Source organism: Sporothrix schenckii (genome assembly GCF_000961545.1).
Source record: "Sporothrix schenckii 1099-18 chromosome Unknown Cont47, whole genome shotgun sequence".
NCBI lineage: Eukaryota > Fungi > Ascomycota > Sordariomycetes > Ophiostomatales > Ophiostomataceae > Sporothrix > Sporothrix schenckii.
The window spans coordinates 4,659,756-4,686,661 of record NW_015971148.1 but is presented as its reverse complement, the minus strand read 5'-3'; the positions used below and the strand labels follow the sequence as shown (position 1 = coordinate 4,686,661).

At 57.9% G+C, this 26,906-nt stretch overlaps 10 protein-coding genes across 10 annotated transcripts; 5 read left to right on the top strand and 5 right to left on the bottom strand.

Moving 5' to 3' along the window:
* Positions 1-147: 147 nt before the first annotated feature.
* Positions 148-2,709, top strand: SPSK_04001 (O-glucosyll hydrolase; the record flags this gene model as incomplete). The annotated part of the gene is made up of 1 exon (XM_016730816.1): positions 148-2,709. The coding sequence occupies one exon, from the start codon at positions 148-150 to the stop codon at positions 2,707-2,709; it is 2,562 nt and encodes an 853-aa protein (XP_016585999.1).
* Positions 2,710-3,444: 735 nt separating this feature from the next.
* SPSK_04347 (BTB domain transcription factor) lies at positions 3,445-4,674 on the top strand (the record flags this gene model as incomplete). Its single annotated transcript, XM_016731155.1, has 2 exons — positions 3,445-4,319; positions 4,389-4,674. 2 exons carry the CDS (start codon positions 3,445-3,447, stop codon positions 4,672-4,674), a joined length of 1,161 nt encoding a protein of 386 aa, XP_016585998.1.
* A 175-nt stretch (positions 4,675-4,849) lies between these two features.
* SPSK_03907 (uncharacterized protein) lies at positions 4,850-8,426 on the top strand (the record flags this gene model as incomplete). The annotated part of the gene is made up of 3 exons (XM_016730722.1): positions 4,850-6,373; positions 6,464-6,722; positions 6,751-8,426. The coding sequence occupies 3 exons, from the start codon at positions 4,850-4,852 to the stop codon at positions 8,424-8,426; spliced, it is 3,459 nt and encodes a 1,152-aa protein (XP_016585997.1).
* A 711-nt stretch (positions 8,427-9,137) lies between these two features.
* SPSK_04282 (protein lunapark) lies at positions 9,138-10,541 on the top strand (the record flags this gene model as incomplete). Its single annotated transcript, XM_016731093.1, has 3 exons — positions 9,138-9,197; positions 9,229-9,464; positions 9,536-10,541. 3 exons carry the CDS (start codon positions 9,138-9,140, stop codon positions 10,539-10,541), a joined length of 1,302 nt encoding a protein of 433 aa, XP_016585996.1.
* A 597-nt stretch (positions 10,542-11,138) lies between these two features.
* Positions 11,139-12,419, bottom strand: SPSK_04324 (sterol regulatory element-binding protein sre1; the record flags this gene model as incomplete). The annotated part of the gene is made up of 1 exon (XM_016731132.1): positions 11,139-12,419. The coding sequence occupies one exon, from the start codon at positions 12,417-12,419 to the stop codon at positions 11,139-11,141; it is 1,281 nt and encodes a 426-aa protein (XP_016585995.1).
* Positions 12,420-12,598: 179 nt separating this feature from the next.
* SPSK_04647 (uncharacterized protein) lies at positions 12,599-13,012 on the bottom strand (the record flags this gene model as incomplete). The annotated part of the gene is made up of 1 exon (XM_016731447.1): positions 12,599-13,012. One exon carries the CDS (start codon positions 13,010-13,012, stop codon positions 12,599-12,601), a length of 414 nt encoding a protein of 137 aa, XP_016585994.1.
* Positions 13,013-14,146: 1,134 nt separating this feature from the next.
* On the bottom strand, positions 14,147-15,439 carry SPSK_04316 (uncharacterized protein; the record flags this gene model as incomplete). The annotated part of the gene is made up of 1 exon (XM_016731124.1): positions 14,147-15,439. The coding sequence occupies one exon, from the start codon at positions 15,437-15,439 to the stop codon at positions 14,147-14,149; it is 1,293 nt and encodes a 430-aa protein (XP_016585993.1).
* A 979-nt stretch (positions 15,440-16,418) lies between these two features.
* SPSK_10585 (Phospholipase/carboxylesterase) lies at positions 16,419-17,207 on the bottom strand (the record flags this gene model as incomplete). The annotated part of the gene is made up of 1 exon (XM_016736930.1): positions 16,419-17,207. One exon carries the CDS (start codon positions 17,205-17,207, stop codon positions 16,419-16,421), a length of 789 nt encoding a protein of 262 aa, XP_016585992.1.
* A 1,061-nt stretch (positions 17,208-18,268) lies between these two features.
* Positions 18,269-19,906, top strand: SPSK_04205 (Sugar transporter family protein; the record flags this gene model as incomplete). Its single annotated transcript, XM_016731016.1, has 1 exon — positions 18,269-19,906. One exon carries the CDS (start codon positions 18,269-18,271, stop codon positions 19,904-19,906), a length of 1,638 nt encoding a protein of 545 aa, XP_016585991.1.
* A 365-nt stretch (positions 19,907-20,271) lies between these two features.
* SPSK_04555 (protein alcS) lies at positions 20,272-20,943 on the bottom strand (the record flags this gene model as incomplete). The annotated part of the gene is made up of 2 exons (XM_016731358.1): positions 20,272-20,824; positions 20,897-20,943. 2 exons carry the CDS (start codon positions 20,941-20,943, stop codon positions 20,272-20,274), a joined length of 600 nt encoding a protein of 199 aa, XP_016585990.1.
* Positions 20,944-26,906: the final 5,963 nt, after the last annotated feature.

Genomic DNA, 26,906 nt, shown 5'->3' with positions numbered 1-26,906 from the left:
CTATTTTCCTCCTGTCTTCCTCTACTTTGTCATATTTAATTTGCTGCGGAGCAGCCTGATCACTGAAACCGGTTTTCTCTTCCGCTTTGGGACTTACTACCCCCTACCCCCTCCTCGCCCTCGTCCTCTTTCCCTTTTAACACCACCATGCCTCGCAAATATTCCTTCGAGTCCTCTGGACCGGATGAACAGGAGCCTCTCGACAATACCAGTAACCAGCGCTCCCCAGGATCTCGCCGCCTGCAAACAACACAACCGCACCAACAGCACATCGAACTGGAACAGCACGAACCTTACTACGACGAACCACCGCAGGCGCCTGTCTACCAACAACCAGCGCAGGCGTCTCCACGGCAAGACCGTCAACAACATAACCACTACCCGCCGTCCAGTTCTCGCACGCCCCGTAACCCCGTCTTCCACCCGGACAGCGCCTACCACCAGCTCGCCGCCCAACGTCAGCTCGGCGCAGCCGCGCCTCTCCGAACGACAGCACTCGCTGGCGGAGCGGCAGACATCGTCTCCCCCATTTCGCCTCCTGCACCTCCGCCGCACGGCGGCACGCGCCAGCCCTTGGCCACGCCGCTCCCGCCGCCGTCCAACATCACACCCGGAGCCGACAACTTTAGCGAGTCTGCCGCGGGTGGCATGGCTGGTATTGCCTACAGCGTCGCCGATCGTAACCCAAGAGAGAGCGGAGTCGCGGCCATGAGTGGGATGCAGCAACCACAGCAGCAAGAGCAGCAGCAAATGCAGCAAAATTATCAGGGCTCCCCGCCACCGGGGTATCCTCAACACACATACCAGGCTGGACCCTACCCGTCGCAGTCGCAACAGCAACAGCAACAGCAACAATACCGCGGATACAATGGCCCATACGACCAGCCGGAGCAGAGCCAGCCGTCACCACAGATGCTCCGTCCGGCGTATGGAGGCTCAGGCGGGCGCAACGTTGACAGGGACTCGAGGTCAAGCCTGCAAGGCCTTGGCGGTGCGGCGTATCCTCCGGGCGCTGGGACACCGGGAACGCGCACGCCGTCACGGAGCCCGCACGGCAATTTCGGTGGCGACGTTTACACGGACAACCCGTACAACCGGTACTCCATGCACGACACGTCACTTGGTTATGTCAACCCTAATGAGATTGAAGACGATGGCGACGACGGCCTGGAGTACGGCCGCAGTCGTAATGCAAGAACGTCCATGCTGAGCTTGGCTGGCTACAGCACCAAAAGCAGCCGTAGCGGGACTGCCAGTGGTGCGGTTGGTCCGGCGGCTGTTGGTGCTGCCGCTGTCGGTGCGGCAGCTGCAGGACCGGCAGCAACTGCGGCTCTCGCACACGGCAATGCAGGCGAGTATTCGCATGCACCAGGGATGGGGGGTTCTCCGGATGGCCTCATGGGCGACCGCGTCGCCTCGTCAAATGGTGCACGCTACAATGCCTTGAACAACGGCCATTCTCACTACGCAGGTGGCGGTGGCAGTGGCGGTGGATATGACAGCGGCGCATATAACAACCTGGGTCGCAGCGGTGGCGTCCCCGAAAAGTCCGAATGGCTCACCAAACAAAGTCACAGCAAGAAGATTTGGAAGTGGGCCATTATCATTGGTATCGCGCTCGCCGTCATTGCCGGCGTTGTCCTGGGCGTTGTCTTTGGTGTTGTCCTGAAGAAGAAGGACGGCAGCAGCGGCGGTAGTAACGATTCGTCTGGCACTGCTTCTGGTGACACTAACAAGAACGGCGATCTCGACATCAACAGCCCCGAGATCCAGAAGCTGCTCAACAACAAGAACCTGCACAAGATCTTCCCCGGCGTCGATTACACGCCCATCAACACGCAGTTCCCAGACTGTCTCGCCAACCCTCCGTCGCAAAACAACGTGACACGGGATATCGCCGTGCTGTCGCAGCTGACCAACACGATCCGCCTGTACGGCACGGACTGCAACCAGACGGAGATGGCGATCCACGCCATCAACCAGCTGAAGTTGCAGGACACAGTCAAGATCTGGATGGGCGTGTGGCAGGACAACAACCAGACGACGAACGCGCGGCAGCTCGCGCAGATGTGGGACATTCTCGACAAGTTCGGCGCCGACCCGTTCAAGGGCATCATTGTCGCCAACGAAATTCTGTTCCGGCAGCAGATGACGACGAGCCAGCTGTCGACGCTGCTGCAGTCGGTGCGCACGAACATGTCGTCGATGAGCATCAGCCTCCCCGTCGCGACGTCGGATCTCGGCACGGTGTGGGATGCCGAGCTGTCGCAGGCGTCGGACTACGTCATGGCCAACATCCACCCGTTCTTTGGCGGCGTGAACGCCAATGATGCAGCCGCCTGGACATGGAACTTTTGGGAGACGAATAACGGTGCATTCTTCAAGTCCGACAAGAGCAAGAACATCATCAGCGAGACGGGGTGGCCGAGCGAGGGCGGCACCGACTGCGGCTCCGGGTCCACGCTGACGGTCTGCCCCGATGCGGCCGTGGCCGGCATCTCCCAGATCAACACGTTTTTGTCGACGTGGGTGTGCGACGCACTGACGAACGGGACCGAGTACTTTTGGTTCGAGGCGTTTGACGAGCCATGGAAGATCCAGTACGACTCGGGCGACCAGAACTGGGAGGATCACTGGGGCATCATGGACGTCAACCGCAACCTCAAGCCGGGCATCGTCATCCCCGACTGCGGCGGGACGACGGTATGAAAGCAGCCTTCGAGGCTCGAGGCTTGCTATATACTCTGTGAGCAGCACATACAGCAGCACATACAGCACATACTGGTACATGTAATGCGAGAGATGGGGACGTTGTGCATTTGTATAAAACCGTTTATTTCTAGTGTAAGTTAGGCTAAGGGCCTACTGTTTTTAGCTTTGCGTTTGGTTGTCTCTCCCTACATCTATTTTCTTTGCGCCTTTTCTCTGCTTGCCGTTTGCATGCATTCTCTCACCATTGGGTTTTTTAAATTTTTTGGTTTTTTGGTATTTTGTGGTAGGAAAGAGCTGGACAAGCATTTGGTTTTGTCTTAAAATGCTAGCAGGCGACATATAGGTCACATCTTGTTTCGCATCTTGTACATAGGTTTTTTGACAATGGGTCACTTGGACTCCTACTTTCAAATACAACTACGTCCAATAAGACGACTGACTCTTAAACGGCGTGAAGACGGCATACTCAGCAGTCGATTTTGGTGCAAGATGTACGACATCCATTTTACGCCATCACTGCGGCTTCAATTATTTCCGAAAGTGACGTCACACAAAGTCCATGACAGCGACATTTTATCCTGTGTCCTTTGTCTATTGATTAGTGTACATTGCCATTGATGGCCAATTGTCTTGTTTCCCAGATTGACTTCATCCAGGACTTTATTTCGCTTTCCATTCTATGTTGTTGCCGACCCATGTCATCTTCCGCGAAACCAAAAACAGCAATCCACAATGGTTGAGACAAGACACGGCACTCAGACGACGAATGCGCCAGGCAAGGCAGTGAGCAGCAAGCCTGAGACAGACAGAGACTCCAAGGACGGCACGACCAAGTCCAGTGGCGCGAAGGTCAAGAATGAGCCAAGCGAGAAACCAAGCGAGAAGCCCAGCGACAATGCCCGCGCCGGCGACAAGCACCAGCCGGCCGACCACAGCCAGTCGCCCAAAGACAGCCGCAAACGGCACAAGACGGCACACGAGCAGGGCGGGGCGGATGCAGACGCAGACGCCGGCCCGGACGACAACGAGAAGGACAACGAGAACGCGCCCGCCATTCTCGAAAAGGGCAACATCTACTTTTTCTTCCGCGCCCGCGTCGACATGGACGACCCCAGCAGCCTCGACGACGTCGCGCGCACGTACCTCGTCCTGCGGCCGCAGGCCAACGACGACACGGATGGTGGTGGTGACGGCAAAGGCCACACGCGGCTGCTGGCGCTGCCCAAAAAGGTGCTGCCGCGCACCGGGCGCGACCGCTTTATGGCGTTTGTGCTCGCGGCCGACGCGTCGTACGACAAGTTGCAAACGGAGTTTTTGTCCGGAAGCCGGGATGGAAGCCGGGAGGGCGATGGCGATGGCGATGGTGACAAGCAACGGCATGTCCCGGCCGCCACAGCGTTTGGCGAGGGCATCTACGCCATCATCAGCACCGGCCGCGAGAGCCACCTGGCCTACGTCCTGACGGTGCCCGAGACGCTCGGTGCCGTCCAGCAGCAGCTCGGCCTGGCCGCGAAGCAGGGCTGCTTCATCGTGAGCACCAAGAATCCGGCGTACCCGATGCCAGGCGGCGGCTCGATGGTCGGCGGCGGGCCAGACTATCCGAAAGCGTATGTATATTGGTATATTTGTACATTTGCACAATCTGTTCCACATGCCGTTCGTTGCTAACAAAACAGCATCAGCGAGTCCTTCCGGGCGCGGCGATGGACGCCCCTTCGGCCCGAGCACCTCGACTACGTCCACAGCCATGTGCTTCTCATTGGCGAGAGCAAGGGCACGGACAGCATCGTGAGCGACGAACACAGCGGCCGTGCGCTGTCGGCCGAGCTGGAGGAGCTGGCGGACGACGACCTCGACCGAATGCGCCGTCTGGGCCGCACAGAAGCCGAGGCGGTGTTTGCCAGTCTCCACGCAAAAGGACAGGCCAAAGGCCAGCCGGAACTGTCCCAAGTTTTTGACTAAACGTCAATGTAATAAATAATGTAAAAATATGTATGACAAAGGTGCACACGTTTAAAACAGCTGGTGCAATACAGTATACTACAAACCTAGTGAACAGACACAAGAAACCAAAACCCGCTTTCCCATCATGTCCATGTAACGCGGCCAGACACCTGTGCAATCACCGAGCATTCAGATGCTGGATTGCCGTGAGCCACTTCTTCTCGTCCGCCCTAGAATTGTTTTGTTAGATGCAACAGGAAAGGTCACCAGGGCGAACATCAAGCGGGGCGAAAGGCACTCACTGGTCAAAACGCAGCAACTTCCCCAGCACGGGCACCAGTTGTGCCCGCAGTTTGTTGTCCTTTTGCTCCAGGAACTGCAGCAAGATCGTCTTGAGGTACATGGCATCGGCACCGGCCGCGGCGGGTGTGCCATTGGACGACCGCACCGATTCCATCGAGTGCCGCGCGCCGTCCGCACCGGCCGCCACACTCGAGCTGCGCGCGCCGCCCGGGCCCGGCGACGGCGACGGCGACGGCGAGCTCGCGTGCAGGCGGCCCTGCTGGCCCTTGGCGTCGCGCAGGAGTTTCTCGTAGCGCTGGCGCTGCTCGTCGAGGACGCGGCGCTGGTCGCCGTTTTTTCTTTCGACGTCGCGCACCTGCTGCTCCGAGGCATCCAGGGCGGTGCGGAGGCTCGCGACGGTGGCGCGCATCTCCTCGACCTCGGCCGCGGCCTTGGCCTCCACCTGCTCGAGCTCCTCGCGCCGCCGCCGCCAGTCCTTTTCGCGCTGCTCGGCGTCGTCGCGCTCGTTGGTGAGGGCCTTGACCTGCCGCTCCAGATCGCGCATCGTGCTGCGCAGGTCCTCGGCCTCGCGCGCGCGGCGCCGCGCCAGCGTGTTGGCCTCGTCCTCGACGCGGTCGCGCTCCTCCAGCGCGGCGTCCATGCGCGCGCGCATGTCGCGCACCTTGCTGTCGGTCTGCTCGTTCACGCCGGCCAGCAGCTGCCGCATGCTCTCGGCCGCGCGCGTGCGCTCCGCCAGCAGCGTCTGGCACTCGGCCAGCTCCTCGTCGCGCGCCTCCGCCTGCGCCTGCGCCTCGCGCAGCTGCACAGACAGCTCCGCCGTCTGGTCGCGCATGCTGCCCAGCAGGTGCTGCGCGTTGGTGTACTGCGACGTCTTGAGCGCCGCTTCCTCGCGCAGCGCCTCCTGCTCGCGCCGCAGCTGGCCCACCTCGTCGTCCAGCGCCCGCAGCCGCGGCTGCACCGCCGCCAGCTCCTCCTGCAGCCGCTGCAGCGCGCGCGTCGCCTTCTCCTCCTTGGCGCTGAGCTCGATCTTGTCCGCCTCGGCCCGCCGCAGGTCCCGCCCGGCCACGCGCTTCTCGTCCTCGAGGCGCAGCTTCGCGTTCGTCTCGGCCGCCAGCTTGTCGCGCAGCGCCTTGAGCTCGGCGTCGCGGTCCGCCGCCAGCCGCTGCGCCCGCGTCGTGTCGAGCTTGGCCTCCCGCTCCCGCTTTTCCAAGGAACGCAGCTCCGCCGTCTTGGCCGCCAGCTCCTCCTGGGTCGTCTTCAGCGTCGCGGCGTCGGCGCGCAAGCTCTTCAGCTCGGGCTGCGCCTTTTGCAAGATCTCGCGCAGACTCGCAAGCTCCTTGTACCGCGTCTGCGACAGCTGCTGCGCGGCGCCCAGGTCGGCCTGCAGCGTCGTCGCCTTGGCTTTGGCGTCGTCGTGCTCCTTTTGGAGCGACGCGAGCGCCGCCTGCAGCTGGGTCGACTGGGTCTGGGACGTTGACGACGACGACGCAATCTGCTTCTCCAGCTCAGCAATTTGCTTCACCAGCGCGGCCTTTTCGCTCTCGAGGCTCTTGATCGTTTCCTTGTCCTGGACGTGGTCCTGGCCAATGGTCACCAGGTTCTCCCGCAGGGTTTCAATCTCCTCGCGCAGGTCCTCCTCCGTCTTCCGTTGTTTCGACAGCCGCTGAATCTGTTCGTCCTTGGCCTCGACATCCTTGCGCAGCCGCGCCACCTCCGCCTGCAGCTCGGCAGCGTCCGGGCCGTCGCTGGCGCCACCCACGAGCGTGCGCTCGGATGTTTCAGACAGCGCAGGCTCGTCGGCCGCAGCCAACGACGCGGCAGCAGTTGTCGCTGTCGTAGCAGCAGTAGCACCACCAGCAGCGCCGCCGGCATTCTTCTTCTTCTTGTTCTTCTTCTTGTTTTTGCCAGAGCCGCCGCCGGTCTGCTGCTCTGTGCTCGGTTCCGGGGCAGCTGCAGCGGCCGCGGCTGCGGGCGTGGCATTGGCATTGGCAGGCGAAGGAGTGGCCGCGCTCCTCTTGCTCAGTTCCGCCACCTTGGCAGCCTGCTCGGCGTTTTCTTTTGTGAGGGACGCAATTTCGGCGGTCCTGTCGGCAATCGTCTTGTCCAGCGACGCAACTTGGCGCGCCAGCTCGCTGTTGCGCGTCTCCGAGGCCTCGCGCTTCTCCTTCTCCGCGCGCAGCTCTTTCTCCGATGTGGATTGGGCGTCCGTGGACTGGTCTTCCAGGGCCTTGAGCTTGGACTCTGTTTCTTGGAGGCGGTCGGTCAAGGCGGCATTCGACGTGCTACCTGCCTTGGATGCGTCCAGCTCCTTCGTCGTGCTCTGCACACGCTCCGCCAGCTCGGCGTTGGCTTCCTTGGCGGCCGACAGGTCCTCATTCAGCTGCTGGACTTTGTCTTGCAGCTTCTCGATCTCGGCCGTCTTCTCGGCCGTCTCGGCCTGCAGTCGTGGCAGCTCGCTGTCGATGGAGAAAAACTCCTCGCCCCTGGTCGCATCGGACCCCTTTGCGGCGTCCTTAGCATCGGCCTGGGACGCCTTCACTGCGTCCAGCTCGTCTTTCGTCAAGCTGAGCTGCTTCTTCAAGTCGTCCCGGTCGGACGTCACGCGCTTCAGCTCGTCCAGGATCATCTCGCTCTTCAAGTTCAGCTGGTTGAGGTACTCGATGAGGGCGGTCGGGTCGCGGATGGACGTCAGGGGTGTGTTTTCGCGGAGCGCGCGTTCAAAGGGCTCAATCGCCGACACGCGGCCATGTGCTATCCGGTACGACCGCAGGAGCTCTGGGTACGTCTTTTCAAGCTTGTCGAGCTTCCGCAGTCGCGCCTGGACGTCCGGAGCGAGCTCGGCTTTTGGTTCTTTTGGTCTGGACGCCACGGTCGCTGGTGCGCCTTTCGGTGTGTCGGTCGCAGAGGGCGGCGACGTGTCGCCTGGCAAGCCGGCTGTCGCAGCACTCGCAGTCTGGTCATCTTCCTCGCTGCGCCTCTCTACCGACTTTCCCTTGTCCTTGCCGCCCGCCTTGCCTTCCGCCTCGCCCCCTTCCTTGGCCTCGTCTTCGTCGTCCGCTCCCTCGGCGGCGGGCGTTCCTGGCGTCGCTGAGCGCGCCGGCTCGTCGTTGTCATCGAGGGCAAAGGCATCTTCAAAGACACTTGGGTCCACGTTGGGCACACCGTCGTTTGTGGTGGTGTCTTGGCTTGGCTTCTTCGGGCGCGTGCGTCGTGCCGCTTGGCCGTCGCCGCGGGCGCCGCCGGTCCGGGAGACGGATGTTGATCGGCGGCTGGGCGATGCTGAGCCTGGCGATGCCACCCCCTCGGAGGCTCTCTGCTGGCGGGCCTGCTCCTCGGCAATGGTCCGATCGATGGCGCCACGGATTCTCTACCCAAGGGTCGAAGGCACCCAGTCAGCAAAGCAAAACAAAAATACAAGCAACAGACGCAGTCCCCCAGGATCGGGACATCGTCAAGGCCCTACCTGAAACATGATGTGTGTTCGTCCCTCGGTCTGTGTCAACTCGCCGTCCTGTCGTCCTGTCGTCCTGTCGTCCTGTCGTCCTTCTCAAGCGTCCGTCAGGGAATGCGACTTGCGACCCTTCGATTCCATGTGACAGTTCAACGTTCGAGCCGTCGTCGGGTCAGGTACAAGTCGAAAAAGATATTTCGGTCGGCAAAATAGTCTGCTCTGGGACTGGGACTGGGACTGTCTATTCGGTAACAAAATCTGTGGATATTCGTGTCCTGGTTTCGGTTCCGCGACCTTGGAACAAAGACAGTTTTGGCCAGGTTTGCATTTACGGCGATGCCTTCAGCCCGTATTGTCGTCTCGTTGCTAGGACCCTCGTTCTGCAGCCATCCTCTTGGGGCGGTTTCACTGCTCAGCTTTAGGTGGACACTAGGCCGAAAAGGAGCTCAGGGCGCTGTGCACGGTGCCCAGGTCCCCCTTGCTACTAAAGTACAGCGCTTAGTCATTTTGCCGTGTTGCGACAAGGCAGCTTCGCGTTTTGTTCCAGTCCACGCAACCAAATCGTCATCAAGACTTTCCAGTCGCCCACCGACACTGCATACGCTCTACGGCATCGACGACGCTACACGCCCACACGGGCCGTCTGACTTTGTGGGCATTTTCTTATTTTATCACAGACTACTGGTTTTCGATATTGCACATCTCACGCCGGCAAAATGGTGTCAATATGGCCGTGGAAGGTAACCTCATCTTGGAGTCGAGCTTGTCGGACGCTCTGTTGAGAAAAGTAGCTAACGAAGCTGCCTTGGCACCCCTAGAGAGCCGATGATTCTCCCGCGTCGTTTGAGAAAGTGCTCTCCGCACTGGCGACCAAGATCGCCAACACCCAAGCGAAGCTCGACCGGACGCGGTCCAGCTCGAGGCGCGCACGCGTGCTCAGCACCCTCTACCTGACCTTTGGCTACCTCGTGTACGCCATTGTGCTCGCGCTTGTCGTGGGATGGAAGAACATGGGGCGTTGGGAGTGGTCTGGTGTCGCCGGAGGGCCGGTCCTGTACGTGAGCCGCCGCACGACGAGCCCATTGTGGCCACAAATCGTTATCTAACGAAAGGAAAAAAACACAGCATCTACGCCACGCGCAAAGCCCTTGCCTCCGTGTTTAGCATCCGAATTGACTCTCTTGCATCGACGCTCAAACAGCAGCAGGAGGAGCGGGCCAAGACGATTCAGAAACTCAAAGACGCCACCAAATACGACTCGACCTTGCAGCTGTTGGAGAAGTACGGGGGCGGGGGAGAGACCAAACCGCGCAAAGGCAACGGCGAAGGTAAGGCGCAACAGGGTGAAAAACGCGGCAAAGGTGGTCCAGGCGGAGGGACGCAAGACGACAGGAATCCTTCGACGCCCAACCGGACGCGTCTGCCGCCACCGCCCACGGCCAACATCCCATCGGGCAGCCATGTCCCGGCGGCGTCGTCCAAGCCGAACACGCCGCGTGCGGGAGCGGGGGGCCACAGCCCCGGTGTGACGGACCTGAGCGCCACGGCCGAGTTTGCGCCGAATGCCTTTGGTCCCGACGAGGTAGGGACCCCTGCGCAGACGCTCCCTCCTCCCCACGTTGCCGGCGGCCCGCATGCGTATGCGGCGGCCGCGTCCAGCAGTGGTGCTGCCGCCGCCGTCGGCGAGTCCCACTGGTACGATCGCCTCCTCGATTTGCTGATGGGCGACGACGAGACCGCGGCCAAGAACCGCTTCGTGCTCATCTGCCGCGCGTGCCGTCTCGTGAATGGACAGGCGCCGCCGGGCACGCACAGCCTGGCCGACGTCGGCCGTTGGCGCTGCATGGGCTGCGGTGCTATGAACGGCGAAGACGGCGAGGACGGCGAGGACGGCGAGGACAGCGAGGACGGCGAGGACGGCGAGGCGACAAAGATTGTGAGCCAGGTGCTGCAGCGTAAGGTCACAGAAGTGGCCGACAGCGAGGCCGAGAGCGAGGATGACGAAGTCGACGAGGTCGAGATCCAACCAGAATCCGTCAATGCAGAGGGCGAAGAAGTCGATCTGGTTGCCACGGGCAAGGACAACGCCGACAGGAAAAGCGTTCGGAAACGCAGCAAGAAGACGAAATAGGCCCGGAAGGAAGAATGGGGTGCGGCGTATAGGTTGACAGTCTTTTTTTCGGCAGCAACTGGTTCACAGCATAGCGTCCAGGGCTACAATCGTCATAATAATCGTCATAATTCTTGTTTCCGTTTCTTCGATTCAATCTAGGCACGTCATTATGCAGGGTTTTATGTCAACTTGTTTTAAGGGTCACGCGAATGTGGAATGAGGACAATCGTGTTTACACGACAAAGTTTATGCGTTCGTACATCAGATTGCACGTTTCTGCAGAAACAAAAGACTTGGAGCTGCGAGTTAAACCGTCCCGAGTACTGCGCCAGAAAATGCAACGAGGAGCAAAATAGAGAGAAACAATGCCCAAAGAAGTATACAACGCCACGGTCCAGTCATGACGCCCAATACACTCTTGAGGTGGCGTGGACAGTCTTCGCGTCCTTCCAGCCCAAGTACTAACAGTTATAACGCCCTAAATACTGTGCAAAGAAACGACAGAACAACGTTGGACCAACAAGGCGCTGTGAAGACGGCAGATTTGGCATCCGGCTCGAATGTGGCAGGACGAGGAGAGGACGGGAAGAGAAGAGAAGGAAACGATCGATGAGGCTAGCACCACACGCCGTTCTGGCCGCCGCGGCTCGTCATCAGCGCTTCAAAGCCGCCGACCTTGCCGCGCAGGGCCGTGTTTTCGCGGGCCAGATCGTTGTTGCGGCGCTCGAGGTGCGCAATGTACTCAGTGGCTTTGCTGAGGATGGTGGCCTTGTTCAGCTTGTGGGCCGGGGCCAGGCTGCCCAAATCTCTGCCGTCCACAGCGGCCAGCGTGCTGTTGTTGTCGTTGTCCTCGTCGTCCGAGCCGCACGTGGAGTCGTTGCGACGACGAGCGGCGACGCGCAGGGACGGGACGGCGTCTCGCAGGGCCACAATCTTGTCGTTGAGGTTGGTACGGTACCGCTTCTCGATGAGGTTGTGCGCCGTCTTCTTGGGCCGCTGGGTTGTAATCGAAGTGGTTTGCCTGTGCGTGGCCGACGGTGAAGGCGACTGTTGTGGCGAGCGCGACTGGGCCGACGTGGCACGGGCATGCTTGCGCTTCCGATTGCTGCTGGCGGTTGTCGAGGTGCTGCTCCGCGAGGCGGTAGACGGCTTGCGAACGGCAGAGCGATGGCCCCGGGCCGGCATGGTGGCAGGGCTCATGGGGGTATCTGTGGCGGTATCTGATATTGACGCCGATGGACAAACGGAGACCTGTTGCTCGTTGTCTGCATCGTCACCGTCGTCGTCGGCGTCGTCGTCGGCACCGTCGTCTTGCGCTGGTTGCTCCTCTGGGACCGACAGAGCAAAATCGTCGGCAACGGTGTCGTGGGACAGCTGGAGCGGGTCAATGGCGGCGCTCGCGACAAGGTCCCGGCCGAGAGACGGGGCCGTAGTGGCGAAGAGAAGGGGGCTGTTGCCGGGCTCGGGCTTGAAGGAAATCCCGTCGGGGTTGTCCGACTCCGTCTTGTTCCAAGAATCAAAGTCGTCGGGCGCCACGGATGGTGCAAACGGGTTGGCCGTGGAGGGCGAAACGGGGGACCCAGGGGAGAGCGGCGAGTCGGCACTGAAGTCTGTGCCGTAGCTGTTGTTTGCAAAGTTGGTATACTCGTCAAACGAGTAGCTGTAGAGCGAGTCTGGGGAGACGGAAAACGACTCTTGTGCCTGCTGTTGTTGCTGTTGCTGTTGGAGCTGGAGCTGGCGCTGGAGCTGCTGCTGTCGTTGTTTTTGTTGCAGCTTCTGAGTCTGCCGTCCCTGGAGATGCTTCTGCTGTTCTTCACGATTCTGAAGCTGCATCTTCATAGGATATGCAATGGCAGAGTAAGACGGCGCCGAAGACATGGGCTGGCAGACGTGCATGATAGTGCGTGGGCGCCAAAGGTGATGTTGAGTGGGGGGTGAACAATGATGAAAAGATGAAAGTGTAGACTTGACGCAATGGTCAGAGATTGGTGCTAGGGATTTGGTGATCTGGTATCTGGTGGAGCTTGGGTACAGAGGGCGCGACTGCCCAAAATGAAAAGGGCATCGCGGACATTTCATATAAGTAGGCAGAGGAAGGCGCGAAGCGCGCCCCTGCCAAACTCGTCCAAAGCCGTGCCTGCCCTTTCCGTCTGGCAGTGCTCAGCCGGAGCATCGACCTGTGCGCGAAACGTCAGACTGGCCTGTTTGTGTGCTGTTGTGTGCGTGGTGTGCTGTGGGTTCACCGCTCTTGTTTCCGTCTCCGTTTTGTTCCTGGCCTGCCTGGGTGTGTGGGCTTGATGCTGGCCGAGTGAGGGTTCTGTCTCATGGCTGAAGTGTGGTGTTAGTGCTCGTTCCGGCAGGAAGGCGTGTTGTGTTACTGGAGGAAGGACGAAGCCACTAACACCACTAGCGGTGCTCCCTTGCACCCTAGCACCACTAGCAACAGGGCTGGCCAGGCCTGGCCCACCATCCCGACCAGCGGCGGGCATATGCGCAAAACCGAACCATCGGCAAGCTCCAGTCTTACGATGCTCGGTGGGACAGGACAATCCAATGGGCCTGGGACGGTACGATACAAGGCGTTGGGGGGCAGTCACACGGTGTCTCGAAATTTGCTAGCGGTGGCACTCTGTATGGGCGATGCGCCCGAGGTGGAATGGACTTGGAAATGGACGCAATCACCACGTCCGCTGATACAAGATAAATAAAGCATCTTGTCATTGCGTGGCATCTGGTACGTGTTGCGGGAGGTGATATGTCCTTGGCCAGCCGCGCAGAGCATGCCGCAGATGAAACGTGCGCAGAGTACGATGCGGTACGGTAACAAGAAGCATCGCAAGGATGAAAAGTGTACGGCCACCATGCGGTACGCAACAAGAAGCATTGCGAGAGTCGTTCAGACTGGCGTTGGAACGGCATCGCGAGAGCCTCTGATCACGGCGGCAAGGAAGAGACAAGAAAAGAGAGACGAGAAAAGACCCTGGAGGTGACCGTCTGCTTCAAGCTTCACCGCAACGGGATCAGTCAAATCCCGAGAAGTGGTTTACCAAAGGGATGTGTGACATTCGTATCTCGTTTCTCGTTCCTCGTTTCTCCGCCACGTCTCTTTCCCATCGGAAAAGCACACCACGCCGAGGATTCTCCAGCAGCAAAAGCTGGGCCTACGGAAGCTCCCGGGGGCCAATCACAGCTGGCACCGGGAAAATGGCCTGATTTTATCAGGTGTTATCCGTCTTCCCATTTGTCGCCTCTTCCTCTCAATGGGCCGTTGTTTTCTCGGAACTGGCCGGCTGCGGCCACCGTTTCGCGACGGTTGTGTTATTGTCGCAACGATTTAGGGTCCTGAGCTATCGAGGGCCATGCCAAGCAGCATGATTCCCATCGGCCTCTCGGGACGTGATTGGACGATGCACCATCACGAAAACAGTCAACTGCTTCACTCTCAATTTTCTTTGTTTTTGTGAGGACAGGCTCTGTCCAACATCCGAAAGTACTGCCAATGTGAAAAACATCGGCCGATGGTTTCTTGGTTGCCGGTATTCTGTACAATGGCGTCATTCACAGCTTCCATCACTCCCTAGCGTCCAGTGGTTGCCTCCCAGCTCTTTTTCCGCATCCCAGATTCAGTCATCGCCATTGTCTCCAAAGCCGCCGCCGAAACCACCGCCAAAGCCGCCGCCGCCGCCGCCTCCACGCCCACCGCCAAAGCCACCGCCCCGACCACCGCCAAAACCGCCGCCGCCACCGCGTCCGCCGCCAAAGCCGCCGTCACCACCGCCAAAAATACCGCCACCGCCGCCGAAGCCCGAGTCGCCGCCATCGTCGTTGTCACCGTCGTCGCCATTATCGCCGCCACCATACGACGGCGGTGTGCAGGACCGGCCGCCGCCGCCAAAGCCGCCAAAACCGCCAAAGCCACCCTGGTTGCACGGAGTCGGCGCGGGTGCGCCCCCGCCGCCGCCCCTCGGAGGCGAGGTCACCGTCACCGTCACCGTCACGCCCGTGGACCGCACGGGCGTGCCGACAATGGTGGTCGGCGCGTAGCTGGGGCCAATGGTGGTATGGCGCACGGATGTCGTCTGGGCGGGCTGGCCGGGCGGCGTCTGGGGCATGCCGATGGTGGTCGTGGGAATGTTCTTGGGGAGGGTCGGCACCGGCGCCTCCGCCGACGACGCGCCATCACCGCCGTCGCCGTCGCCGGCGCCTGCCGACTCGGACGGGTTGCTCGACAGGTACAGCAGGTAGCGCTTGAACGTGTTGGAGTCCACCTTGCCGACGCTGAGGTCGAGCGGCGCGACGCCCTTTTCCGAGTGAATGGCAATGGTGCTCAAGTTGCTGCCGGGCGTCGTGGGCGCCGTCTTGCTCGTCGCGTACCCGATCCGGTTGACGCCGCTGGGGTTCAGCGACGTGTTGTTGGTGCCCCACGCGCTGCAGCCGTGGCACACCGCGTCAATGGTCCAGTGCGTGGCGTTGGCCGCCGCGCTGAGCACGTCGTACGACGCGCCGTTGTACGACGTGGGCGGCGTGTGCCCGCTGGACCAGCGCGACGACGCCACGCCTTGGCCTTTGCTCTTGCTGCCGTCGACCCACAGCACCGCGAGCGGGTTCTGCACCATGGACCCGCCAAAGGCCAGGCCCGCCCAGCCCACCGCCGCGGGCGCCACGACCTGCACCAGCGTGTCAAACGGCGCCTTTTGCACCTCGGGAATCGCAAAGCGGAACACGGTCCCCGACGTGGCCGCCGTGAACTCGGCGAAGCACACCGTGGCGCCGAGCGAGTTGTCGCAGTACTTTGCCGTCTTGGGCGCGGCGGCCGCCTGGCGAGGGCCGTGGATCGCGGCCGCCGAGGCCAGTGTGGCCTGGCTGGCAAGGGCAAGCGCCGCCAGGCCGGCGGTGTGTATGTTCAGGTGGCCCATTGTGCTTGTGAAACGATCAGACAGTGCAGAAGTCGATGCAGTGTCCGAGTCGACGAGTCTAGAACAATGCGTCGAAATGCGACAAAGGTGCATGGGAGAGGACACAGCATACGAGAGGGGATCGCAACGGGATATACCCTTTATGCTCTCATGCTTGGTTCTCGACCCTCTCCACCTCGCGCTGCTGTTGAGGCTGTCCTGACACTCTGTTTTTCAGCAGCCGCAAGGCCATAGTTTGCGAATCGGCAATAAAGTCCTGAAAGGGTTTATATTGCGTGTTGATCGGCTACATATTGCGGCAAGACACGGGGATATGAAGCTGACGTGGTATTGGAGTCTCGACTGAATCCAAATATGCCCCTGGTGAGTGCAAACCCTCACCTCGTCTTGAACATAATAGTAACCTGTTGCGTTTGCTCTTTCTCTTCACTGCCACGCGTTCTGGTTGCTATTTACAACCTTCATCACAGATGAGGCTGTTGAGCCACGACCAATCGGGAGAATTGGATCTGTAAATCGCCAAGTTCGTCCAAAGTAGCCAAGAGTCTGTCAAGGGACGAGCAAGACCAGCCGGATTTGTGTGCTAAGTCTTCTGTTATTTGTGTGTTTTATTTCTCGATCGGCCGCAACGGGAGAGCTACATGACAGCAGACGTTTTTGCAGACACAGAGTCTCCAAATATGCCACCAACCCTGTCAGGGGTGATCAGGCATAATGGCACCCGGGAAAAGGGAATAGAGTACAATGACAAGCAGCCAATGACGGTTCTTCCATATCACAAAGAGAATGTGGAGATTTCGAGACAATGTCAAAAATTCAACGTTACAGAACAATCAATCGACACCGCAGATGCTCTAGTTTAGGCAAAATGGAGTGGCCAGCAGCAAATTGAAAAGTCAATTGCCGTGCCAAGGCTCGTCTCTGCAAGCCACATCGGGCTGCATGGAAATGGCAGTGGCTGTCCACCTGGAGAAGCGAATCAGTTGACCGTTGGTTCTGCCTTCGCTTCGTCTCGTCCTTCCCCAAGGAGATGCGTTTTGAGAAACGCCACAGCGTCGTCGATGCCTTGTGGCGCGTTGAACCAATGTCCGCCGTCCGGATACTCCTTCCACGTCACCTGCGCCCCGAAGCGGATCATCGTGTCCCGCAGGGCATGCCCCGTACTGGCTGGCACGAGATCGTCGTCCGTGCAGTGCTCGAGCAGCATGGGCGTGTTGCAAAGGACATTCGCGTCGTCCGGGACATCGGCGAGGTGGAGGATGGCGCGCAGCTCCGCGAGGGGACGGCCGACATAGGGACAGCGCGACGAAAAGGTCATCAACGCGCCCAGTCGGCCCGGCGGCGGTATGGCCAGGTTGAACATGGTGTGTGCGCTCGTCGCGCCGCCCATGCTGATGCCCGCGAGCACCACCTTGTCCCAGCGGCCGCCCAGCTTGTCCGCCTCGGCGGCGAGCAGTTGTCGAATCGCGGGTACGATCTCTTGCAGCCCGGGGACCTGCATCTCCTCGCGCTCGGAGAAGTCGGCCGAGCTCCACGTGTCAAACCACTGGGGCATGATGCCGTACCCATTCGCGGACCGACGCACGGGTGCCTGTGGAAAGACCCAGCGGAACGAGGGAAAGGCACCGTAGAGCGGCTTTTCATCCGAACCCCATGAGTAGCCGAGTGTCCGAGCGAAGTTCTTTGCGTTGTCCCCGCGGCCGTGGAGGAAGACGACGGTGTGCGTATGCGGCGCCGAGGGCTCACGAACAACAGTTGCCAGCTCCATAGATACAGCGTGTTGGAGACGATGCTCGTGAGGAGCGATGCAATCTGACTCCGTGGATAAAACACGATGCTGCATGTCTTTGCACTGTTGCCTAACGCCCACCACTGCATTTTCGAGGAAGGCACAAACGCAGCATTATGTCAGCAACGACATGCTGGTTGGTATCTTCTGCATGAAATGCATTCCACTTTGAGTGTCCAAGACAATCGTGCAATGTGCAGCGAGCCCTCCTAAAAAGCTACAAAACCACTACAGCCAAGTTTTGAAGGGACGCGAGGGGTTAAAACTAAGGCAAAGAAAGGAAGAAAATAAGAAAAGGGTGGAATGGACAACTTCCCGAAGAATACCATAATGCGTTGCAGTAAGCCCATTGCACCTATTTCTAGCGACATTACAATCACAGTCACAATTTAAATGGTTGCTTCCCGGCTGGCTGTTATCTCATATTAACCTGATATTGCCATTCGACAGCAAACAGAACCGATCCCCACTCGAGCGAAGCCCCCGTCGTGTCTCTTCACCACGAAGGAGATCCCGTGTCATGTACGTCCGTGGCGGCTTTGGACCGCTGCTACACACTGTCCACGAAGAATACGACGTCCGTGGGCAATGTGCATACAAAATGCATAGCTAGAGTTGCATTTTCCGCGTCCTGGTTGTGGACGATAACCACCGCCAGCCGTCTGCCATGACATTGCGTTTCATGGGCAGACGAGCCGAGATGGACATACGCACATTCACAAGGCGGGGAAGAGTGCAGAGACAGCTGCTGACTGGGGCCAGAAGCAGTACCAAAGTACACAGAGAAAAGAGGAGAGAGGATGGCAGAGGATGCGGTCTACGCTGCAATATCGCACCGTACTATACAGCATGGACACGGCCAGAGGACAGAGGAGGGCTGAACTTTTCCGTACATCCATTTTCCAGACTGTTCCGGCGATGAACAAACGCAATCCAAACGTACCACTACCTGTTTGCAAGACAACGACCACGTTTATTTCTCTGACGGCACGGTTTGCCCATAACGTAGATCGACAACACACACATACCACACTCTCAGTATGGCCACTGACTCGACGAAGCCGCTGCCCGAAGACGACATTGTCCACGAGACGAAGAGCCGCGGCAGTGCGGTCGCCGGCGGCGAGGGGGCCGTCGCCTCCGAGGCGCTCGCCGAGGCCATTCGTCGCGAGCACGAGCTGACGTTCCGCGACGCCGTCCGCCTATACCCGGCGGCCATTGGCTGGTCGGCGTTTGTGTCCATTGGCGTGATTATGCTGGCGTTTGACCCGCAGATCCTCGGCGGCTTCTTTGCGACGCCGCGCTTCGAGCAGGACTTTGGCTACCAGTACGGGCCCGACGGCGACTACATCATCAGCGCCCCGTGGCAGAGCGGCCTCTCGCTGGGCAACCCCATCGGCCAGGTCTTTGGCGCGCTGTTTGCCAGCTACCCGATGGACCGCTTCGGGCGCAAGCGGACGTTTGGCGCCTGCGTCGTCCTGACCGGCGGCCTGGTGTTTATCCAGTTCTTTTCGCGCGCGCTCAGCACGCTGCTCGTGGGCGAGCTGCTCGGCGGGCTCGTGCTCGGCTGCTACGTCGTCATCGCCCCGGCCTACGCCTCCGAGGTCTGCCCGCTGGCCCTGCGCGGCCACCTGACGTCCTACGTGAACCTGTGCTTTGTCATTGGCCAGCTGCTCGGCAGCGGCGTCACGGCCGCCACGGAGAACCTGGACAGCCGCTGGTCCTACTCGATCCCCTTTGCCCTGCAGTGGTTCTGGGTCGCCGTCATCCTGCCGGGCCTGTTCTTTGTGCCCGAGAGTCCGTGGTGGCTCGTGCGCCAGGGCCGCACCGCCGACGCCGAGGCCGTGCTGCGCCGCCTGGCGGCGTCCAAGTCGGCGTCTGCATCTGCGTCCGTCGACATTGCCGCCGCCCTGGCGGTCATCACCGAGACCGACCGGCTGGAGCAGGCGCTCGAGGCCGGCAGCACGTACCGGGACTGCTTCCGCGGCGTCAACCTGCGGCGCACCGAGATTGCCACGGGCGTCTACTGCACCCAGGTGCTCAGCGGCATCTACATGATCAACTTCATCACCGTCTTCTTCAGCCACGGCGGCCTGTCCACGACGACGGCCTTTGACATGAGCATCGGCTTTCTGGCCACGGGGTTTGTCGGCACGCTCGTCTCGTGGTTCCTCATTTTGCGCTGGGGGCGTCGCACCCTCTTTGTGGCCGGCCTCGTCGGCCTCGCCGTCCTCATGTTTCTCGTGGCCATCCTCGACTGCGTCCCGCGCCCGGCCAGCGGCGGCGACCGCCTCGACTGGGCCGAGGCCGCCATGCTGCTCGTGTGGAATTTCGTGTACGACCTCTCCATCGGCCCCGTGTGCTTTGTCATCATCTCCGAGTGCTCCGCAACACGCGTGCGCGCCAAGAGCATCGCCGTCAGCACGGCCGCACAGGGCATCCTGGGCATTGTCATGACCGTGGCCATCCCCTACCTGATTAACCCCGACCAGGCCGATGCGCGTGGCAAGGTCGGCTTCTTTTTTGGCGGCCTGACCCTGTTTTGCCTCGCGTGGACCTACTTTCGCGTGCCTGAAACGGCCGGACGCACATACGAAGAGCTGGATCTTCTCTTTGATCAACGGGTGCCGGCGCGCCAGTTTAAAGGGTACCAGTTGGACAGGCTGGCAGGAGAGTAAATCGTGGAGACACAGGAAGGCGTTTTTTGAAACCAGACGCTGAAGGGCAGCTGAAGGGCAGCTGAAGGGCAGCTGAAGGGCACGGCCAGGCAATGTGACGCAAACAAACAAAGTTATTCAAATTCACGCAAACGAAGCAACCGGTGGAAGTCAAACACAACTGCAGTAGTGGCGATTGTTGGTTTGGTTTCTTTTTCTGTATGTATTTCAGCATATCCTTTGTGAAGAGATGATGAACGGCCTTCGATGCAACGTTCTTTGCAGCATGTAGTACCAAAGAAGAGTGCCAACAAAGGCTGCCCCCGTCTCAACAGCCGTACTCCTACTCTTTCAATAGCCCCAGCCACCCAAGATCCAGTTGCAACTTAGTCACGCTTGTCGTCGGCCAGGGCGACGTTGGTCTCGGGCCACAAATGGCTCAGATCACCGACGGGGAGCGGCAAGGGGAAGCGCATTTCGCCGGCAATGATGATGGTCGTAATGTACCAGCCCAAGGCAGCCGCCGCGAAGAGCAGCGCACCCGCCGCTTTTTGGAGCTTGGCGGCACCGTGGACATCGCCATGGGACAGGCGCCAGTAGCAGCCGGACATGACAAACGAGAAGGCGATGAGAATGCAGTAGATGACGACGAAGACGACGTTGATCTTGAGCGTGAAGATGGTCAACGTGAGGATGACAAAGCCCCAGACGATCAGGAACAGGGCCAGGCCGGCGTTCCAGGCCGGTGACGCCAGGCCGGTCGGGTCGTCTGCGGTCACATAGGGGGCGGTGAGGTTCAGCGTCGGGAACAGGAGAAGGCCAAAGGACAGCCAGAAGACGCCAAAGACACCCATGGTCAGCATGGAGAAAAAGTTGCCCATGATCCACTCAAAGATGGAAGCGACAATGAGAAGCATGGCGCCGAAAAAGAAGATGCCGCTGAGTAGATGGTTAGATGTCCTGTCGTCCCAAGCACACAACAAAGCCATCAAGACACGGCAGGCGACTTACACAATGGGCTGCGCGCCCGATGCGCCACCCCAGCCCATGAGAATCATGCTGAAAGAGAAACCGGCGATGACGAAACTAGGCCCGTGTTAGACCGCTCAGGGTACTGGGTAAAACACACGTGGCGATACGCCAACGACGCACCCGGGCGACGGATGTTGCATGGCTTACCCCATGAAACCCAGCGGAGTCGGGTTGGCGAACCGCTTGATGTTGTTGCCGGCATGCGGCACTTTTGGTGTGAGATAGAGCTGGACGGACACAGTCAGTATAAGACGACCACCCATTGTCCATTGGGGACAGGACTGCGTTGTTCGTTCCCGTGTCAACAAACCTTTTCAAACAACTCCGGAGACATGGTGACGGCCGTTTGGGTCCGGTTCAGGCCCTTCTCCTCGTCCATGACAGATGAACCGTTTAATTGAGACATGATGACAATCGTGATACCACAAGGCTGTAGATGAGTTGGGGGGTTCGGTGGCAGGGTGATGGATGTAATAACAGAAAGCACAACGGGACAATGGGGATATCGCCAAGTTCTAGTCCACCGAGGAGAAGAGGCAAAAGAAAGGAGAGAAAGCAAAGGAAAGTCGAGATAGCTCAGGCTTACAGTCAAGGGCACAACCGAATAAATTACTGCCAGCAACGTTGGAGTCCTGGGCCAACGCAGCTACTTATACTCCAGTCGAGGAATGCCTTCCCCAGAAAAGTACAGGACCCAGCAGAATGGAAAAAGGGCTTGCCTCCACATCTCCGGTTCCACAGATGCAAAGGGTAAACAAGAAGAGGAAGAAAAAAACGAACGAAGCAAACGAGTCAAAGTCTAGTACGGCGTACCCAATGCTCCGCAGCTCATCTCCGCGTAGGCCGCGGTCAACAAAGGCCAGGGAGGACAGTACGAGTATGGGCAGATGGGGAGTGAAAGGAACTGGGTAAAAGGACTGGAGGGATAGAGGAGTCGGAAAGCAGCGTGGGCGAACACACGGCCACCTACAGACAGTTGGCAAATTCACGACATTGGAGGACCGTAGGAAAGCAGGGCAATCAAGCAAAGCGTACGCCGAAACAAAGCCAGAACAGCGCTCGCATCGCTGCATCGCTGCATCGCTGCATCGCTGGCCGGCGAGCACATCCTGGGCCAGCGAGGCGTGTCTTACGTCTCGGTTCGTGAGATGTTGGTCCAGATGCAAGGCAGACGAGGCAGATGCGACTCCGCTCAATCTGCCCGTGGGGACTCCGTACAGCCGATAGCAACAACCACGACACGCAACGTACGCCAGTGTAGTCAGACTCATAATAACGGGCAGGGAGGCGTTGTCCCCCCCTTTCCACCGCTCACTATATACTCCCATACTTGGGAACAGTGGGAGGCAGAGATGAGGGACGTAAAAGTTATGAGAAGCAGGTGAGAATGAAGAGGCTGACGTCGATGTTGCAATATACAGCTCGGCACACGGTCAACGGTGAACCGGCATACATTTACACGTTTAATCGCGTGATGTAGCTCACTACGAGCGCATAACACAAAGACGCGGTCACGATATGGACTTTGACATAGTATCGTACCATGAGTCGCACGTTCTTTTTATGATTTGTCGGCAGAGATACAGGCCGCCACTGTCGTCCCACATTACCCCAGACCTTCAACTGGAAACCCCAACGCGGGTCACTGACCGGCTATCGCACACCAAAAAGGGACTTGGCCGGTTGTTTCGCAGACCCACCTCCGCATTCGACATTCGACGGCGCCGGGCAAACGGCAGCACCCCAGTCATTCCAGTCTGGAGACGAGAAAAACAATGGGAACCATCTTGACACCAAATCATGAAAGCAAATATATGTATAAAAATAAAAAATAATAATAAGATAATAAAATAATAATACAAGAGGACAAACGGCGCACATAAGTAGGCCAGTGACAAAGTCGGGTATCCCCAAATGAGCTGTGTCACAATCACGGCATTGAAAACTGTGACAAGAGGAATAATGTCACCTGTCAAGGGAAGGGACAGCAGAGTCGGGCGCGTCCATTTCTTTTTGACTGTATCTTGTCATGCCATCAGTACGAGCTTAGTGAGCATTCTTCATTTCTTGCCCCATGGTACACAAGAAACATAAAGGCACCAAGGAGCAGCGTCTCATATCGATTAGTAAATAAACTACAGCGACGAGTCATCAATAGAAAAAAATGTACTTTTGACGTAAAGTGAAAGGTACAAGGCCAAACAAAACGCAATCAAACTGGCGCAACTGGCACGAAAGATTCTCTCTGGTCTCTTCTCTCAGATCGGGGTCCTAACACCCTTCAAATAATTTAGCTAGTTGGTTTTGTGTTCGAATTCATTACGGTTCGACCCATATATTGTTTCTCCTCGTAGCTTTTCACGTTTCTTCTGTCTTCGGGAAATCGGTTGCAGTCTCGTTCTGGCGTGACCAAAATGGCATTGCATAATCTACCAGAATCTAGGACAAGCAAAACAACGCGCAAAGACTGGAAGGTGAGTCATCCAGTGCATCATGTTAGACTATGGCCACCGTGACCTTCATAAAATCAAACAGCAAGTAAACTCTTACAGAATGGTGTCTCGTTGCTTACTCTATGTACATATCGTCCAGTTTTATAGCAATTTGTTAGCAAGTGCCATCTAAGCCTCCATCTACGCCCTGGGCGTTTTCTTCATGACATATCAAGATCGAACTGCTGTCGGAGAATAGTGCAAAGCAAGACGCAAAGCGAGCAACGAGCTCTATCAACAAACTGTGATTAGTATCACAAACAACTCTCGCCAGGTCGCGGATGATCAAATGATGGTCGCTGCATTTCAATCAGAATACTAGACGGAGAGCATGCAAGAACGACTCTAAAGGTGATCCCATACACTCTACTCACCAACTTCCATAGAAACGCTATGCCGCGTTTGTCAAAGTACAGACTTTTTGCTTTATTCACCGTCTCTCCTTGCTCTTAAATATGTTTTTTGTGACACGGTGGGCTTCGAACAGGGAAGCATAGGTCAATGTCCAGCTCTCAAGGTTGAAGTAAGGCGGGTGCAGTCATGTTCTCATCGCGGCAACGCGATCAGAAGATCACAATCACCACCCATGGTCGTGACGAAATCCCGTATGGAGCCGGACTCAGTGTAAGGTCGGAAGAGTAGTAGACGTACTTGTCTTGACTATCAAAATAGCAAAGCTGCTCCAAAACGTTTCTTTCACATTAGAAAAACAGCTCGATATCTGCAAAGGCATTTTTCCCAACAATTTATATCCCATCCTTGGCCTTTCTACGGTTTGCAATCATCACCATACAGTCTGACCGGTAGCATCCCATGACAACATGAACTACCTGCTTCCTCACAAACGATATTCGTCAAAGGCGGTGCTCGTTCACGGCCCACGCGGTCGGTCGGGCTGTGGCATCCTCCGCTCAAGCGCATAGCATCAGATCTGAAGACAATGAGGACGTACCCAATTCGTTGCCAGAAATGTCCTTCAGGAAACAGCTAGAAAGAATACTAGGCACGTCGTGAAAAATACGGCTTGCAGACGAGCGTCCGTCGCTACTTCGATATGATTAGTAGGCATTGAATCGTATTGCTGCTACTTGATACTGCCGCTGCATCGGACCTTCAGCGCCGGAGACAGAATGTACGACCGAGCGCAAGGCTGGCAAATAGTCGTCTTTGTACACGACACCAGGCCCGATGCTGATTTGCCATTTGGCATCCACAGTTTCAGATTCTTGTCGTGTACGGTAGGTCATGACGGCAGAACAAAGTGGCGCAAGTGAGATCTGGTGACTATTGTAGTGGGTGCGATGTCTCAGACGATATCCGTCTTTAAACAAGGAATGCGGTTCAACGGTCTGCCAACGTATCAATGACGAGAACGATAGCGAAGACACTGCACCATTCGGACCACACAGAGGGAGACGCACAATTGTTGGCCACGTTGTGCAAAGAACGGTTGAACCGGAAATGGGAGTACAAAGGCGAGGTCTGTCGGAACTGAATCGCCATCCAGCTTCCAACCAACGGCCAACGAGCAAAGGGAGACAACATGGACCGAGTCCCTCTGCAGGGGACCAACGCCAACGGTCTTTGTCGCAACATGTCGGCGCCGGATCCGTCAGGTTCAAGCCACCTCGACGAATCCAAGCAAAGACGCCTGTCGTCTCGTACAGCATACAGTATGCGGCAGCATCGCAAACGGCGATCTCCCCTGCAGGGGCAGCTACGGTGGTATTGGCGCAATCGTCGAACCCCAGACAGTAGTAACAGGGTCGTCCACATCTTGTCCACATCTCCCGTACAGGCGGGCAAAATACGATCAATGGCAGGGGACCACCAGATAGCGACACGCTCTGGCAATGCATACCTCGTACGAGGAGATGTGGCCCTATCTGGGCAGGTGATAAGCTGATAGCTGATAGCTGATAAGCAGTTAAGCTCGGTCATGGGGCATCGTGTTGGCGGTGGGATGTCCAGGAATAGAACACACAGGGGAGTGTGAAGGGGAGTGAGCGCAACGGGGCGCGATTGGCGTATCGGCTGACCTGTACAGATACGTGAGAGGGAGGCTGGCTCGGGACGCTTTCGTAAGACTCTGACGGGACAGCGAGACAAAAACAAAGAGACTGAGAAGGTGTGGCGCGGGAGGAGACAAGTGAAGAGCACGAGGGGGCGATGCAGGCTCTGATGGTGTGCAGTCACAGCACGTGCTTGGCAGATGGATCAAGCAATCTACCCAGTATAAACGAAGTTCCGGAGAGAAAAGTGATACGCGTAGAGACAGCAAGGCTGCTCGACATCGACAGCAACACAGGTGAGGCGCATCGGGTCCGCCAATCCCCTCTCTTCCGAACCCTTCGTATACTACTTTTACGGGGCGACATGGAAGCATCATGAGCAGGCGATGGTCCGTCGGCAACTCTGCATGGCGATAAAGTCCGGCCACTGAGCAGACAGCGAGAAGGAGGACCATCAGCATGCTGGAACGAAATGCCGATGCTGGAACTTGCCGCCTGGAGTTTGGAGTTTAGACTCGGAGTCCGAGCAGGCCGGCTTTCAGTCGCCCAAGATGCCATAACGACAAATCGTAGCGTTATGTTTCCGGCGGAGAACTGCTAACTTACCGACCTCTTCAGTGAACCCTCTATTTTGTAGACCCTTTATCGATAAAAGCGGGGGGCCTACGCTAAGCCATAAGAAGTCATGTTGTTTCGGATTTATGCAACATCCACCGAATGACAGGCTGGGAAGGTTCGTTTAGGGCGACTTGCTCGGGGTGGCGCTCATAGTGGCCGTTTGTATTCAGACTCCATTTGTATGCTTGGTCGCTGTGACGGCTGTTGGTCGCTCTCTTACGGCAACTTTGTTATTTCCTCTCTCTTGTGCATGTTCTCTCGCGTATGTTTCTCAGCAATCTAGTTCACTGAGCGTCTCAATTTCTCTTGCCTTTTTGTCGCTCTTGCATTGACCTATGACTCACAAAAGACTCACATAAGACTCTTGGTTAAATGAAGTACGAGATATGCCATAGCTCATACTCTTCGCGGCGTTCAACAGGGCTTGGAACATTGTTGCAGCACAAGGCCCTGTTACCCTGGCCAGACTTATGCTGGCCAATGGTTTCGTCATTGGCCAATTTACTTGCCGTCGCTGACGATTTAGTGGCACTGCATATTGTCTCGCTTTGGCCCGTTGGCGTGGGAAGCTGTGCAGGATCGCGCTTCGTGGCTGTAGGCTGCTGTCATCTGTGGACGTGTGCTGGAAATGGGGGGAGAACGGGAGAGCCACGACTGAGATGTCGTTCTCTTTTCTTTTGTTTCGGTGTTTGCGCGTTGTTCTCTCCTCATTCTGTGTTCTGCTTTCTGCTTTCTGTTTTGGCCTTGTCTTCCAGATAATGAACATGGAGATTGCCCGTCTTCCGCGTCTCCCGCCAGTCCGCATCTTGCTTGTGCCAAACCAAATCCTTCGATTTGGACACTTTACAATTTGGAACATACTGCCAG